General features: G+C 40.6%; 1 protein-coding gene across 7 annotated transcripts in view; it reads right to left on the bottom strand.

Moving 5' to 3' along the window:
- Window positions 1-15,190, bottom strand: part of FAT3 (FAT atypical cadherin 3) — a 669,400-nt gene that overhangs the window by 91,174 nt on the left and 563,036 nt on the right. For all 7 annotated transcript variants that reach the window (XM_033948992.1, XM_033948995.1, XM_033948996.1 and 4 more), the window contains 3 exons: window positions 12,520-12,716; window positions 11,136-11,289; window positions 3,881-4,114 (listed from right to left, as the gene is read on the bottom strand). In XM_033948992.1, coding sequence (XP_033804883.1) covers window positions 3,881-4,114; window positions 11,136-11,289; window positions 12,520-12,716 — 585 coding nt within the window. The remainder of the gene's footprint in view (window positions 1-3,880; window positions 4,115-11,135; window positions 11,290-12,519; window positions 12,717-15,190) is intronic.

The raw sequence follows: 15,190 nt of genomic DNA, 5'->3' as shown, positions 1-15,190 counted from the left end.
GATGGTACAGAGGGGGAAAGAGAGTCATGAAGTTTGTTATTCCAAGAATTTGACAGAAACCCAATGACCACTCAAGCAACATGGTGGATCCTTCCAAATGTCGAACTGGCAATCACATTACATTATATTAGTGATTTCTACTCTGCCTTTACCTTGCGGTTCAAGGTGGATTACACAAAAGTTGTTATTATAATAAGAAGCAATACACCTCAAAATTTTTGTGAAACTCACTAAATTATCATCAAAAATAGCTAAAACACAAGAGAGAATATATCCAACTCACTAAATTATTGGATATATTCTAAATTATTGGATATATTCTCTCTTGTGTTTTAGCTATTTTTGATGATAATTTAGTATTATAATAATAAGAACATATTGTTAAGACATTAAGAAGTACTTAAGGAATAGTTTGAGCATTTTCTAATTTGTTAAGGAGTAGTTGGTAATTGGAGGAGTTCAAAGCCTGTTTGGAGGTGTTATATTGGTTTTATGTATTTTTTGAAGAGCAGGGTTTTTGTTTCTTTTTTTGAAGGTTTTGTAGTCTGTGGTCGAAGTCAGCTGATTGGTGAGCTGTCGGTCCAGTTTAGCTGCTCTGGTGGTCAGTAGGTTGTCATACATTTTACTTCTTTTGACATTTTTGGTTGGTGGGTGTGTGAATATTGTGGGGGTTCTCCGGTGTCTGGTTGAGGTGGATAGGGTTAGTCGGTTGTTCCAGTAGGTAGGGCTTCACCCATCACCCCAGTGCTATATTGTCCTAAGCCCCCCACACCTACTCCCCCAGAGAGAGAAAAGCTATCTTCAGAAAAGAGCAGCAAGTCAGAGTGAGGGAGATGTTATAGATCCAGTTTACAATATCAGTGGTGCAGCTGATGAGAGAAACACATACTATCCAACCCAAAAAAAACCTCAAATACTTGGTCTCATCAAGTCCAATACCGAACTTTTGACAGCTAGGCTTAAGCAGTGGAACTTGTTGGAATGAAAGTGTGCAAGTCACAGATCAGAGGAAGTATCACCAAGATTTGGGTCTGGTTGGATTTTTACCACTGTATTTCTTATCATTGTACTTTTTAAATTGAATTTTCATGTTTTTATATGTCAGTGTTTAATAAATTATCTCCAGAACATCTGTATCCACAGTTTTTTGTTTTCACCAAGATTTTTCCACCTTCTTCATCCATCAAGATGCCAGAATGTGACCAGTCTGTTTGAGGCAATTGGAATTACCTGTAACCTGAAAGAGTGGTATCTCTTCATTGACAGCTCATCCAAGAGTATCAAAGCCGTGCTGGTACATAAAGGGACCAAGTACCCATCTCTTCCACTGGTCTCAGTGCACCTCAAAGTGGGATGCGACAGCATCAAGACCTTACTAGGCACCTTGAAGTATGATGAGTATGGCTGGGAGGTCATTGGAGACGTCAAAATGGTGGCATTCCTAATGGGTCTCCAAGACAGTTTTACCAAGTTTCCCTACTATCTCTGTTTTTGGGACATCAGGGACACAAAGGTGCACTACCAAAGGCCAGACTGCCCGCAGCAGACTGAGTTTCCTGTGGGAAGAAACAACGTCAAATGGGAACCACTAGTGGACTCATGGAAAGTGCTGATGCCACCACTGCACATAACTGGGTCTAATGAAACAATCTGTCAGAGCTCTAGATATAAATTCGGCAGACTTCAAGTTCCTTCAAGACATCTTCCCCAGTTTATCTGAGGCAAAGGTCTAAGCTGGTGTCTTTATCAGACCACAAATAAAGAAGATCCTGGAGAGCAAAGAATTTCTCAAGAAGCTAATTAGGAAGGAGAAAGTGGCTTGGAACAGATCTGTCACAGTGGCTTGGGGGCTTCCTGGGAAATCACAATTATCTGTGAAATAAGAAATTCAAGCATTATAATATTTGCATGACATGCAATTTAACTCTATTAGGAGTAAGCACATTTTCACTGACTCCAACTCTAGTAGCCCAAAAATTGCATCCAACTTCAACTCTATAGCCCTGATAAAAACACTCTTATCCTTTAAGAAAACTGTCACCTGGATTGAAAATTGGTTTAAAATCAGTTAGGCACTCCTTATGACAATCTAAATTAAAATAAAGCCATGTTTGTTTTCTGAACCTAGGAATTATTTCATAGCTTGTACACTCCTGAGCTTTTGTTTGGAACTTTTTCATAAAAAGCTCATTTATTCAACTAGAAAGAAGACGTATGTTGACTAGAGAGGTAAGACTCATTAGACCAGATTCTATAAATGGCACCTAGTTGTGATTGTTAATCAGCTGTGAAGTCCTTTATAGGATCACACCTAGCAATGCCTAATTTACTACAATGCCAAGCGATGCCTAAGTCAACCTTGCCTATTCTCTGCTCCTAACCATGCCTACTTTTCAGGTAGGTGCTGTTAGGTGTTAGAGGGTGCCTCGTCTTCGGTGTCGCTAGGCACCGGGCCAATATCCGCACACAACTTAAATTGAGAATTAAAATAATGATTTTTAAATCAGTTTTTAATGGCGAGTTCAATTACCATAACTAATAACAAGTTTGTTAATGATGAACTGCAAAAGAGGTAGTCTGGGAAAAATTCTTTAACAAATAGCAAGCCTCAAAATCAAACAACAGGCTTCAAAATGAACCAATATTAGACTCAGAAACCCCACTCACTTCACTGGCTTAAGTTTAATAGTCGGGAAAAACAGAACAGTGAAAAAACTCCTCAGTATTGTAAGAGAGAGAAAAAAAGACTGTTCTACAAAAACCCAACTTCCTAATTCATAAGAACATAAGAATAGCCTTACTGGATCAGACCAAAGGTCCATCAAGCACAGTATCCTGTTCTCATGGTGGCCAATCCAGGTCACTAGTATCTGGCCCACACCCAAGGAGTAGCAACATTCCATGTTACCGATCCAGGGCAAGCAGTGGCTTCCCCCATGCCTTTCTCAATAACAGACTATGGACTTTTTCTCCAGGAAATTGTCCAAATCTTTCTTAAAACCAGCTATGCTGTCCACTCTTCCCACAACCTCTGGCAATGCGTTCCAGAGCTTAACTATTCTCTGAGTGAAAAAAAATTTCCTCCTATTGGTTTTCCCTGTAATTTCATCGAGTGTCTCCTAGTCTTTGTAATTTTTGACAGAATGAAAACTCGATCCACTTGTACCCGTTCTACTCCACTTTGTAGACTTCAATCATATCTCCCCTCAGCTGTCTCTTTTCCAAGCTGAAGAGCCCTAACCGTTTTAGTCTTTCCTCATACGAGAGGAGTTCCATCCCCTTTATCATCTTGATCGCTCTTCTTTGAACCTTTTCTTTCGCCACTGTATCTTTCTTGAAATAAGGAGACCAGAATTGGACGCAATACTCCATATGAGGTCGCACCATGGAGCGATACAGGGGCATTATAACATTCTTAGTCTTGTTTACCATCCCTTTTTTAATAATTCCTACCATCCTGTTCTTGTTTGCCTTTTTGGCCCTCTTATGCAAAACATTAATAGTTCAGGCACTTATCTTAACATCCCGGATCACATCAGATCTAGCTAACTTCTTTCAAATAGTCTTATAAATTCCAATCTAGCCAGAGAGGATATACAGTCCCAACAATCCCGACAAGGGCCCCTTGTTTCGCAGCTTCCCACTGTGTCAGAAGAAATAAATTTACCTTGACTGCAAGAGGTCAATTACCATCCCATTTAAACCAATTAAAAATAATTAAGTTGCACGTGGAACTAAGTTAGACATCGTCAGGCGTCCGTGATTAGGGTACCGTTTATAGAATTAGGCCCCTTATCAGAATATATTAAGCAGAATAATAGAGGGGTACAAGTAGGTGCAGCTGTCTTTTGACTTGGATGAATATTTCTTCCGTACTTACCTACATCAGGGTCTGTCGCCTGCACCTTTGTTAACAGAGCTTTAGTGGCTGTGTTCTCGTAGACACAAGCGTTGTAATGATCTGATGAAAACTTTGGTGGGTTATCATTAACATCTTCCAGATATAAATGGATTTCTGACTGGCAGAAGCGGCCACCTCCGTCTGTTGCCTTGGCGATCAAGTTATACACAGGAACATTTTCTCGATCCAAAAGGAATAATGTTTTCAATTCGCCTGCAGTTGATAAAAAAAAGAAAGAAAGCAGAATTATTAAAATATGGTAGCAAAGGCTGTCACCGTTCAGCAGTCTACTTGTGGGTTCAATCCCCGCACTGCTCCTTGTGACCCTGGGCAAGTCACTCAGTCCTCCATAGCCCCAGGTGCGTTAGATAGATTGTGAGCCCACCGGGACAGATAGGGAAAATGCTTGAGTACCTGATTGTACAAGATAACCTTGATAGGCGGTATACAAACACTTAATAAACTTGAAACTTGACTAGGACAACTCAGTTGTATAGAATTATCAAAATAAAATACAATCAAATAAATTTCAAGAGAAATTCTTTTGAAGTTCTTCACAGCACAACACTGAAAAACAAATTAAAGCTACACTTTAAAATGACAAGCTGATGAAAGGGGAGCATGAGAACCCAGTTATACAGATCGAGCTTTCTGACTGGCTCAGAAGGGAATGCTTCTTTGAGACCTGATTTACTACGGCTTTTTTCACTTTCTGGCTCTGGGGGGGATAAAAAGCTTAGTTCAAGTTCAAGCTCAGGTTCAATTTAATCTTGATATGCTGCAAAATTGGGCCCCTTGGCTTACAAGTTCAGATTCTGAGGTCTGTGACGGGGAATAAAAAGAAACCTATTTTATACCTGTTTTATAAAGGCAACAGAAACAGCCATGTATCGCTATAAAATAGGCTCGCAGGGTAGCCCTCAGAAGCACACCATGATTCTCACACAAAATTACACCAGCACCAAAAGTGTACATGCATGCACATGTTCTACAAGTGCACAAAACACAAGTATACAGTGTTCAGTGGTGACTAAGAAAGCAAAAAGAGTGTTAGGAATGGAAAACAAAAACTGAGATTATAGTAATGCCTTTGTATTGCTCCATATTGCAACCGCACTTCGACTGCTGTGTGCAATTCTAGTCACCGCATTGCAGAGAATATGCAGCAGAATTAAGAGGATGGAATGACTTATAGGGAAGGTGAAAGAGGCTAAAGCTTTTCGGCTTGGAGAAGAGATGGCCGAGGGAAGATATGACAAGAAGTTTATAAAATACTGAGTGGAGCAGAACAAGTAGACATGAATTGCTTGTTTACCCTTTTCAAAAATACTGGGACTAGGGGGCATGCAATGAAGCTACTAAGTAGTAAATTTAAGCTCTGGAATTTGTTGTCAGAGAATGTGGTAAAAGCAGTTAGCTTAGCAGGGTTTAAAAAAAAGGCTTACACAATCTCCTAAAAGAAAAGTCCATAAACCATTATTAAGATGGACTTGGGGAAATCCATTACTTATTTCTAGGATAAGCACCATAAAATCTGTTTTACTCTTTTAGGATCTTGTCAGGTACTTGTGACCTGGATTATCCACTGTTGAAATAGGATACTGAGCTTGATGGACCTTTGGTCTGTTCCTGTATGGCAACGTTTATGTTCTTACATTGCTCAGCCCCACTCTATATAAACTAAGCCCCCGGGAACGCCTGTGTGCAGACTGTATAACAGAAGATGATATCTTGCTGTGCAATTACTTGTTATACAACTACACGCAGGAGAATATAAGAGCTATTTCCTTCACGTAGAACATGCTTGACACACAGAAAAGCTTTATAAAATGACCTCTTTAATGTCCAATTACAGCAGTGGGAAAAGTTATCAAGCCATGTTAGGCCTTATCTCATGAGAATCTCGGAGAGGGTGGGAGCTGGAAGGCCTTGAGCATACGCAGATGCTCAAGGCCCTTAAGCGACCCAGCAGAGAACACTGGCGGCAGGCTCTTTCAGCACCAGCATACATATGGTAAGTTGAGTGCCAGTCAGTGGGGGAAGGAGGTGGACAGCAATGACGATTGTCTTGGGCGCGATTGGAGGAGAGCAGTGCCAGTGGCCTCGGTGGTGGAGGTGACTGGAGTGGAGGGTAGCAACATCGGTGGCCTCGGGGAGGGGGGGGAGGGGAAAGTTTGGAGTGGAATGACAGCAGCAACATTTGTATTCGGAAGGGGGGGGGGGCTCGAATATAAATAGAGACCCCAATTTTTGGCCCTTATTTTGGGCCAAAAATCTCGGTTTGTATTTGAGTACTGTATATATGGCAGTTAAGCCTATTTTTAATAGTAACTCTCCAGCAATCAGAAACTACATTTATCCGGCATCTACCAATCCCCCAGGGGTTCAGGAGAACTGAGAGTCTACAAAAGTACAGTGAAATTAGAAATTAAAAATGAGGCAGAAAGAATGAACGGGGAACAAACCACATACTTTTAAGTTCTAGAATAATAAGCAATAGTATTATGCTAGAGAGGGTAGACTAATAGCCCCATTTACGGTAACGATTCCCGCATGGCAAATGTGACGCAGCCTATTCAGTTCCTATGGGCTGCGTTGCATTTGCTGCACCATGACTTGCTACCGTGGCTTTGTAAATGGGGCTCAAAGTGCAGCACTAGAAAATATTTCTTCATCAAATGGGTGGTAGATGCATGGAATTTTCATGCAGGGGAGGTGGGAGTAATAAAATTCAGTGAGGCCTGGGGTTAAGACAGAGAATCCTTACTTGTGAAGAGAAATCCAGAAATTAGCATGGGTCTCTTGCATCGCAAAAGGAAGTGCAATGAGCAGGTTATATGGGCCTTAAGGTCTTCATTGTTCTTACCAGCTGTCATAGTCTCTGTTCCTTATCTGTCCAGGAAAGCAGGGTCCAGCTGAGCTATTGCTTAGAAGGCTTATGAACTACTCAGGCTTAAGTCTTGAATACTTTTCTGATCACTGAGGCAACTGGGTCAGACCAAGGGTCCATCTAGCCTGGTATCCTGTTTCCACAGTGCTCAATCCAGGTCATAAATACCTGGCAGAAACCCAAATAGTACGAGGGGCCGCTGAAAAGTTCTCAGCCCAACCACGAAGAGAATGATGCGGAGCCATGAAACTTAGGGCTCCTTTTACAAAGGCGCATTGGCGGTTTAACGTGCGTAATACCGCGCGCTAAACTGCCGGCCGCGCTAGCCGCAACCACCTCCTCTTGAGCAGGCGGTAGTTTTTAGGCCAGCGTGGGGGTTAACGCGTGATTAAAAGTCACGTGCGTTAACTCCGCTAGCGCGGCTTGATAAAAGGAACCCTTAAAGTATTAAAGTACTTGGAATTATCATTGACAATAAGTTAAATTTTTATCAACAATTAGGCTCAGTAGTACAAAAATGTTTTTACGCGTTGCAAATAATTCGTTCAATTTCTTCTTTGTTGGAGCCCTCATCCCTTGACATCTTGATTCATTCTCTCATTACTACTCATCTCGATTTACCAGGGTCTTACCCAAAAGGAACTTCGAAGATTACAGGTTGGGCAAAATACTACAGTAAAACGTCTATCGAAGGCTAAAAAAAATATGATCATGTTACTCCATTTTTAATTGCAGCTCAACGGTTACCGATTTCACACCGATTGATATTTAAAATATTGCTTTTGACATTCAAAGCTAGGCAGGATCATGCACCAGCATTTAAAGACAAATTACTCTTACATTCCTTCATGGACACTCAGGTTACCGTAAGTCAACAAAATTTGCTTTTGGTACCATCAGTTGGTCAAATAACTTATGATACTATCTGTAGATGTACATCTCCTTATGAGTGGCATGAAGTGACATGGGTAAGGGTAAGCTAGATGCACTTCTCTTTACAAGAAGCTTAGAGCGATATGGGGACCAAAACTATGCCAGGGTACACCAGGCGGGGCCTCCGTGTGTGTGGATCGCCTGACTTGATGGACCTAGGGTCTGTTCCGGAGATGGCGCTTCTTATGTTTATTATCTATTTTTTTCTGTAACAGCCCCTACATTATGGAATGCTTTATTCATTTTTTAAATTTTATTTAAAATGTTTATAATCCACCTTTATCAAAGGTGGCTCACAATATCACATGCATAATTCCAATTTACACATTGCGGGGAAACCACATACAACAATGGGAAATATAAAACAAGGGTGCATTCATATAACTTCACATCTATAGCAACAGTACACTTCACCCATTTACCAAATCGCATCACTCTTGAAAACGGCAAAACATGCAATAAAAATAACCTGATCAGATATATCCCTTGCTTAAAATAAGAAGGGGACATCGTCATTAGCAGAAGAGCATAACTTTCTGAAAAACGAGATATTATCTTAAGAAAGCTTGCGCAAACAAGTTATAAGCAACCTTTACCTGTCATATCTTCACTATGAATCTACCTTAGTCAAATTCAGAGCCTGTTTGAAAGCCTTTTTATTTAAGGATGCATATGCCATGTTAATATAGTTTATTCTTTAATTATTTTTTAGCCCTTCTTTTTTTCCTCATGTTGTTTTCCATTGTTATTTTCTTTGCTATTACGATAATGGAGTTCTTCCTTTTTTCCCCATTTTCATTTTTATTCTATAAAATTATTATTACTATGTCTTTCTCAAGGATAATACTTTATTACTAAGCTGTGTTAGGGCATTAACGCGCATGCTACAATGCCGTGCACGCTAGACGCTAACTCCAGCATTGAGCTGGCGATAGTTCTAGCCGCATAGCGTGGGGTTAGCGCACGCTAATCTGCCCCGTGCGCTAAAAACGCTAGCGCACCTTAGTAAAAGGAGCTCTTACAGATGGAAAAAATGGAAAATACTATGAGATCTAGGAACCTCAGATTTCTGAATTTTCTTATATCTCATTATTTTTCTCCTTTGGAATTACTAAAAATGCACTTGAAGGATATACTCTGTTATATCCACAAACTATTTTTCCGGATAATCTTTACTATATACCTGGGGGTTCCAAAATGGTTTCAGAAGAGGGGGGGAAAGATCAATTAGTGTCACCCGATAGCTTAAATATTTCTCAATTCCTAGTCATCGAAAGATTTTATAGCCAAAAGAACAACATTGTTGGTCACCTTTAGGACTGAAATAGAAAAACAAGCCATTCTTAAATTATATTTTATAAATAAAAATGCCTTGTTTTGTGGTCAACAGATAAATATCTTTCCAGACGTCTCTAAACAGACGCAATACAGGAGAAAACAGTTCCTGCAACTCAAGACTCGAGTCTTGGCAGTGGGAGCTTCATTTTTTCTTAAGTTCCCATGTAAGTGTTTAGTGACATATCAGAATACCAGAGATATTTTTGTTGATCCAGCTCATTTAGAAATTTTTCTTCAAGATAAACCTAAATTAGATATATTGCCTGTAACTAATGCAGAGGTTGAGATGGAGTGAAAATAGAATATTCATTTGCCTGACTTAGAAGATTTTGGTAATATTGTTTTTGGGGTAAAATAACATTATTCGCAGATGACGCCAAACTAAGCAATGTAGTGGGCAAAAGCACAACAGACATAAATTCAATGTCCGACAACATGATGCATGACCTACTCCTACTGGAGCGCTGGTCTAGGTCCTGGCAACTCAGCTTCAATGCCAAAAAAATGCAAAGTCATGCACCTGGGCAGCCAAAATCCATGCAAGACTTACACCCTTAATGGCGAGATCCTAACAAGAACTGAAGCAGAACGAGACTTAGGGGTGATCGTCAGTGAGAACATGAAGACTGCCAATCAAGTGGAGCAAGCTTCATCCAAGGCAAGGCAAATCATAGGTTGCATACGCAGGAGTTTCATCAGCCGTAAGCCTGAAGTCATTATGCCATTGTATAGATCCATGGTGAGGCCCCACCTGGAATACTGTGTGCAATTCTGGAGGCCGCATTACCGTAAGGATGTGCTGAGACTGGAGTCGGGCCAGAGAATGGCCACCCGGATGGTCTCGGGACTCAAGGATCTCCCGTACGAGGAACGGCTGGATAAGTTGCAGCTGTACTCACTCGAGGAACGCAGAGAGAGGGGTGACATGATCGAGACATTCAAGTATCTCACGGGCCGCATCGAGGTGGAAGAAGATATCTTCTTTTTCAAGGGTCCCGCGGCAACAAGGGGGCATCCGTGGAAAATCAGGGGCAGGAAATTGCACGGGGACACCAGGAAATTATTTTTCACTGAAAGGGAGGTTGATTGCTGGAATAGTCTTCCACTTCAGGTGATTGAGACCAGAAGCGTGCCTGATTTTAAGGCCAAATGGGATAAACACGTGGGATCTATTCACAGAGAAAGGTAGGGGAGGGTCATTGGGGTGGGCAGACTAGATGGGCCGTGGCCCTTATCTGCCATCTATTTCTATGTTTCTTGGTGACTCCTACAGGACATTCAGCCCCCATAATAATGAGGACTTGATGAGATCATTTTTTCTTTTAGTTTGATGTATTTTCTTTGAATTTATTGCCTGAAGTTGTTATATGCTGTAACAAACCAATAAATTTATAAAAAAACAAACAAACTACGGTCTCCTTTTACTAAGCTGCGATAGCGGTTTTAGCGCGCGCAGAATTGCCATGAGCGCTAGATGCTAATGGCGTTAGTTCTAGCTGCGTAGCGTGGGTTTAGCGTGCGCCAAAAACGCTATCACAGCTTAGTAAAAAGAGCTCTATGTCTTTCTCATTGCTATTTATTTATTATTTGTGTGTAATTTTAATTATTTTTACCTTTTTAATTGTAAACCGCACAGACAACCGATATCAAGCCTTTAATAAACTTGAAAATACAAGTTATTCCACACTTTTCTTTAACACTTTGTTGTTTCAATGATATGAAATAATAACTTGTAAATTTCATGGCTGCAAATCATTCTGTTCTTGGTTGGGCTGAGAACTTTTCAGCAGCCCCTCCTATTGTGATGTCATAATGCCTCATTCCACCAATGCCTAAGAGCCAACCTCATTGGTGATGTCACAATGGCTTGGTTTCCTTATACTTATGCCCATTTACTAAATGCATTTGCCTCATTGAAACATTGGGCTGAGAACTTTTCAGTGGCTCCTCTATGCTATCGACAATTGAAACTGTGATACAAAACAGAAATTTTACTATGAAAGATATTCACTTTAATAGCACACACCAGTGCAATAAAGTTAAGCATCCAGGGAGTATAGTAAACCACATTACCACTTTCAGAATCAACAAAAAAATGATCTGCTCCGAGTCCATGTAATGAATACTGAATTTGAGCATTGGTCCCAATATCAGCATCTCTAGCACCAATCTTAAGAATGGCTCTGTTGACTGAAATATCCTCTGGGAATGAAGCTGTGTATGAAACCTAGGAAGGAAGCCAGACAATAAAACATTAGACTGTCAGTAATGGTTACTTTACTTTAAAATCTATGAATAATTGGCAGATTTGCTTGATTACCTTTGATTGTTTTCAGTAAAGGGAATAGGTGCCAAGTAGTTTTCCCAAACACAGATTGGGGGGGGGGGGAACCCTTTCATATATCAGACCCTTAGACTCTCTTTATGAATACATAAATGATAATGCAGAATAATATGAAATGCTAGACCAGAGATGAAACAACACTGGCAAAACTCATTTGGCTAGCATTTGCACTAACCAGTAATCCACAAGTTTAAATCGTGTTATAGCTGACTTAGGGCTCCTTTTATTGCACGTGACTTTTTATCATGCGTTAACCCCTGTGCTAGCCGAAAAACTACCGCCTGCTCAAGAGGAGGCGGTAGCGGCTAGCAGTTTAGCACATGCTATTACGCGCGTTAAACTGCTAACGTGGCTTCGTAAAAGGAGCCCTTAGACTTCCGTCCTTTTGAAGCAGGTAGAAGTACTTGCACATTTTTACTGGGTTAAATAATTGGGCAACCTAGGAACATAAGAACAGCAATGTCTTGTTTCCAGCAGTGGCCAATCCAGGTCACAAGTACCTGGCAGAAACCCAAAAAGTAGCAACATTCCAGAGCTATGACTGTGATGTCATAATGCCTCATTCCACCAAAGCTTAGGAGCCAACCTAATCAGTGATGTCACAATGGCCGAATTGCCCTATACTTGGCTCACATAAGAACAGCCCTACTGGGTCATAAGAACATAAGCAATGCCTCTGCTGGGTCAGACCTGAGGTCCATCGTGCCCAGCAGCCCGCTCACGCGGCGGCCCAACAGGTCCAGGACCTGTGCAGTGATCCTCTATTTATACCCTTCTATCCCCCTTTCCAGCAGGAAATTGTCCAATCCTTTCTTAAACCCCAATACCGTACTCTGCCCTATTACGTCCTCTGGAAGCGCATTCCAGGTGTCCACCACACGTTGGGTAAAGAACTTCCTAGCATTTGTTTTGAATCTGTCACCTTTCAGTTTTTCCGAATGCCCTCTTGTTCTTATATTTTTTTTGAAAGTTTGAAGAATCTGTCCCTCTCTATTCTCTCTATGCCCCTCATGATCCATCTAGTCCAGGGGAAGAAAGAGGAATACAGAAAAATGAATGCTTTAGCACCTGCATGGCATTATTAGAGGAAAAAGAATGGCAATGCCAACTAACCTGATCACAGATGGGGCTATTATCATTAACGTCAATGATGGACACTTCCACCACTGTCTGCGTTACAAAAAGTCCATCAGTTGCGGTAATGTTAAGAAAGTAAATGTCTTGCTCTTCCCGATCTAGAGGTCTCTTCACGTAAACCTTCCATTCGTTCTGCACCAAGCCAAGGGCAAACCTTCCTTTGTGATTGCCTCCTGAAAGTAAGACGGGGAAAATCTTTGCGTAAAGCATTTACATTGCATATACAATAAACAAGTGTAACAGCTATATCATGAATTATGCCTACTAGATGTACAATAAGAGAGCTTAAATATTAATAGTAAGGACCAGCACTCTCTCTGAGATTATTATTCATTAAAATTTTACAAAACCGTCACCATTAATGGACAGTTGAGTTCACCTTTTAAGAGCCACTACACTGAAGGAAGGACAGACCCAATCTCTCTGAAGGCTCACGCTTCATAAACCTTCAAATATGAAGAATCTTCTGCAGTTGCTATGTATCAGCTTGCCAGTACTTCTACATAGCTGATTGAACAATTTTCAGCACATAAACAGGCTTTACACATGAAGATTTATAAAATGATTCTGCTGGTCAGCTAAGGAATCTTCATCCCTCTCTGCCCACAACACTTTTATCACTCTGATCTATAAACTTTATATATGGACAGTTTTTATTGACCTCTGGAGAGCTGAATTTGCTGGCTTTCTTTCCTTCTTTTTTTGCAAAGAGATTAAAAAAATAAAATTGATGTTTTCCCTGCAGTCCTTTTATGCCCAGAAATATATTCAAGTGTCTAGGCATACGGAGTGGGGTGCGCAGTTCCTATTCTTTGAAGGGGGCAATTTTATAATGTACATGTTAACATGGAAATCCTATTTTGAACGCATTAAAGTTATCGTATAAAAAATACTCATGGATTATGCATGCAGAAACATACTGTTCTTATCTCAATTGCAGCTTTACTTCTCTGCGACTCTCCCTTAGGGCTCCTTTTACAAAGGTGCGTCAGGGCCTTAACGCGCGGAATAGCGTGCGCTAAAATGCCACGCGCGCTAGCCGCTACCGCCTCCTCATGAGTAGGCGGTAGTTTTCCAGCTAGCGTGCGCTAATCCGGTGCGTGCGCTAAAAACGCTAGCGCATCTTACTCAAAACACTACGGGAGAGTCGGATGACAGTAGCGGCACGGGGGAAAAACCTTGAAAAAGCATTACATTACATTAGTGATTTCTATTCCTCCATTACCTTGCGGTTCAAGGCGGATAAGGAGTTATTTGGACATTTAGGAATACATAAGGAGTTATCTGGACATTTCCCGTGGTATTATGGAGTAGAGCGGGTTGCTATTGGGGATTGAGATGATTCTTGCTGTGTTAGTTTGTCTTTAAGAATTTATTGAATAGCGGGTTTTTTAAATTTCTTTTCTGAAGGTTTTGTAGTCTGGGGTTGTGATCAGTACATTGGAGAATTGGTAGTCTAGTTTTGCTGCTTGAGTGGCCAGGAGGCCATCGTACATTTTTTTCCCCGTTTGACGTTTCTGATTGGAGGGTGCGTGAATGGAGTGTAGGTTTTCCTATGTCTGGTTGTGGTTGTTTGGATTAGTCAGTTGTTCAAGTAGGCTGGGCAGTCTCCGTTTATGGTCTTAAATAGTAAACAGTAGAATTTGAATAGTATTCTTGCTTGTATTGGGAGCCAGTGTGAATCGAGGTAAGCCACAGCGAAATATGTTGGACTTTATGTCTCTCAGGTCGTAAATCAATGATAGAAGTAAAGCTGCAATTGAGATAAGTACCTCTATCCTAAGAAAATTAATATTGGATAAAGGACATTGTTTTATAGTAATAATAATAACATATATATCTGATGAATAGTTGAATCTAAAGGCCGGTGAAGAACTAACACCTGAAGTTCCCCGCTAAAGAATCATGGTCATGCGGTAGAGGTGGTGAAACTGAGGCCATAAGAAGTAAATTTGATAAAGCTAAAAAGTGACTCGGAGGAAGATCGTGTATGCTATAATAACTATATAGCTCCTGAGTATAACTAATTTGGTGAAATCGACCATCCAAGTAAGAACGTTTTCTATGTTACATTTGGTATAGGTGGAGCCATAATCTATGAGCACTATTTATACAATGCATTCATATCTGCATATTTTATGCATGAACATTTATTCCTGCAAAGGCTGTTTATAGTTTTCAGGGTAAAGTATAAACTTTTTTGTTTTATGTTCTTTTTTTGTCTTATTCACAAAGCACTATGGTCTATGGCTCCTTATTACTCGACTTCTACTTTGGAAAATTTGCATCCAGCGAGATATCTCAGGTCTGCAGGTTTGAACAGAGTTTCCCTCTGGCGGGGCTAGAGGAATAGAGCAGGCCCGCCTCTGAGCTCTGGACCATGACAGACACGGCATGCTTTATAAAACACCTTCAAGCTAATCTTTTTTCACGTATGCTTTTGACGTGGTATATTAAGTTTCTCTTATGTCTGAGGTAGCATGGCTCTGTGGCATTTAAAGCTGGTGTGCTATATTTTCTATTCTCTTGTCTTGTATTTTCATTGAGATGCTTTTCTTGTTTTTATTATGTAGGTACAGTTGTGATCTGCATAGTTGGTATGTGGAATAGAAATGTGAGAAACAAATACTAACAGAGAAAAATGAAG

This window comes from Geotrypetes seraphini, chromosome 6 (genome assembly GCF_902459505.1).
Source record: "Geotrypetes seraphini chromosome 6, aGeoSer1.1, whole genome shotgun sequence".
Lineage (NCBI taxonomy): Eukaryota > Metazoa > Chordata > Amphibia > Gymnophiona > Dermophiidae > Geotrypetes > Geotrypetes seraphini.
This window is presented reverse-complemented; position numbering and strand designations above follow the sequence as displayed.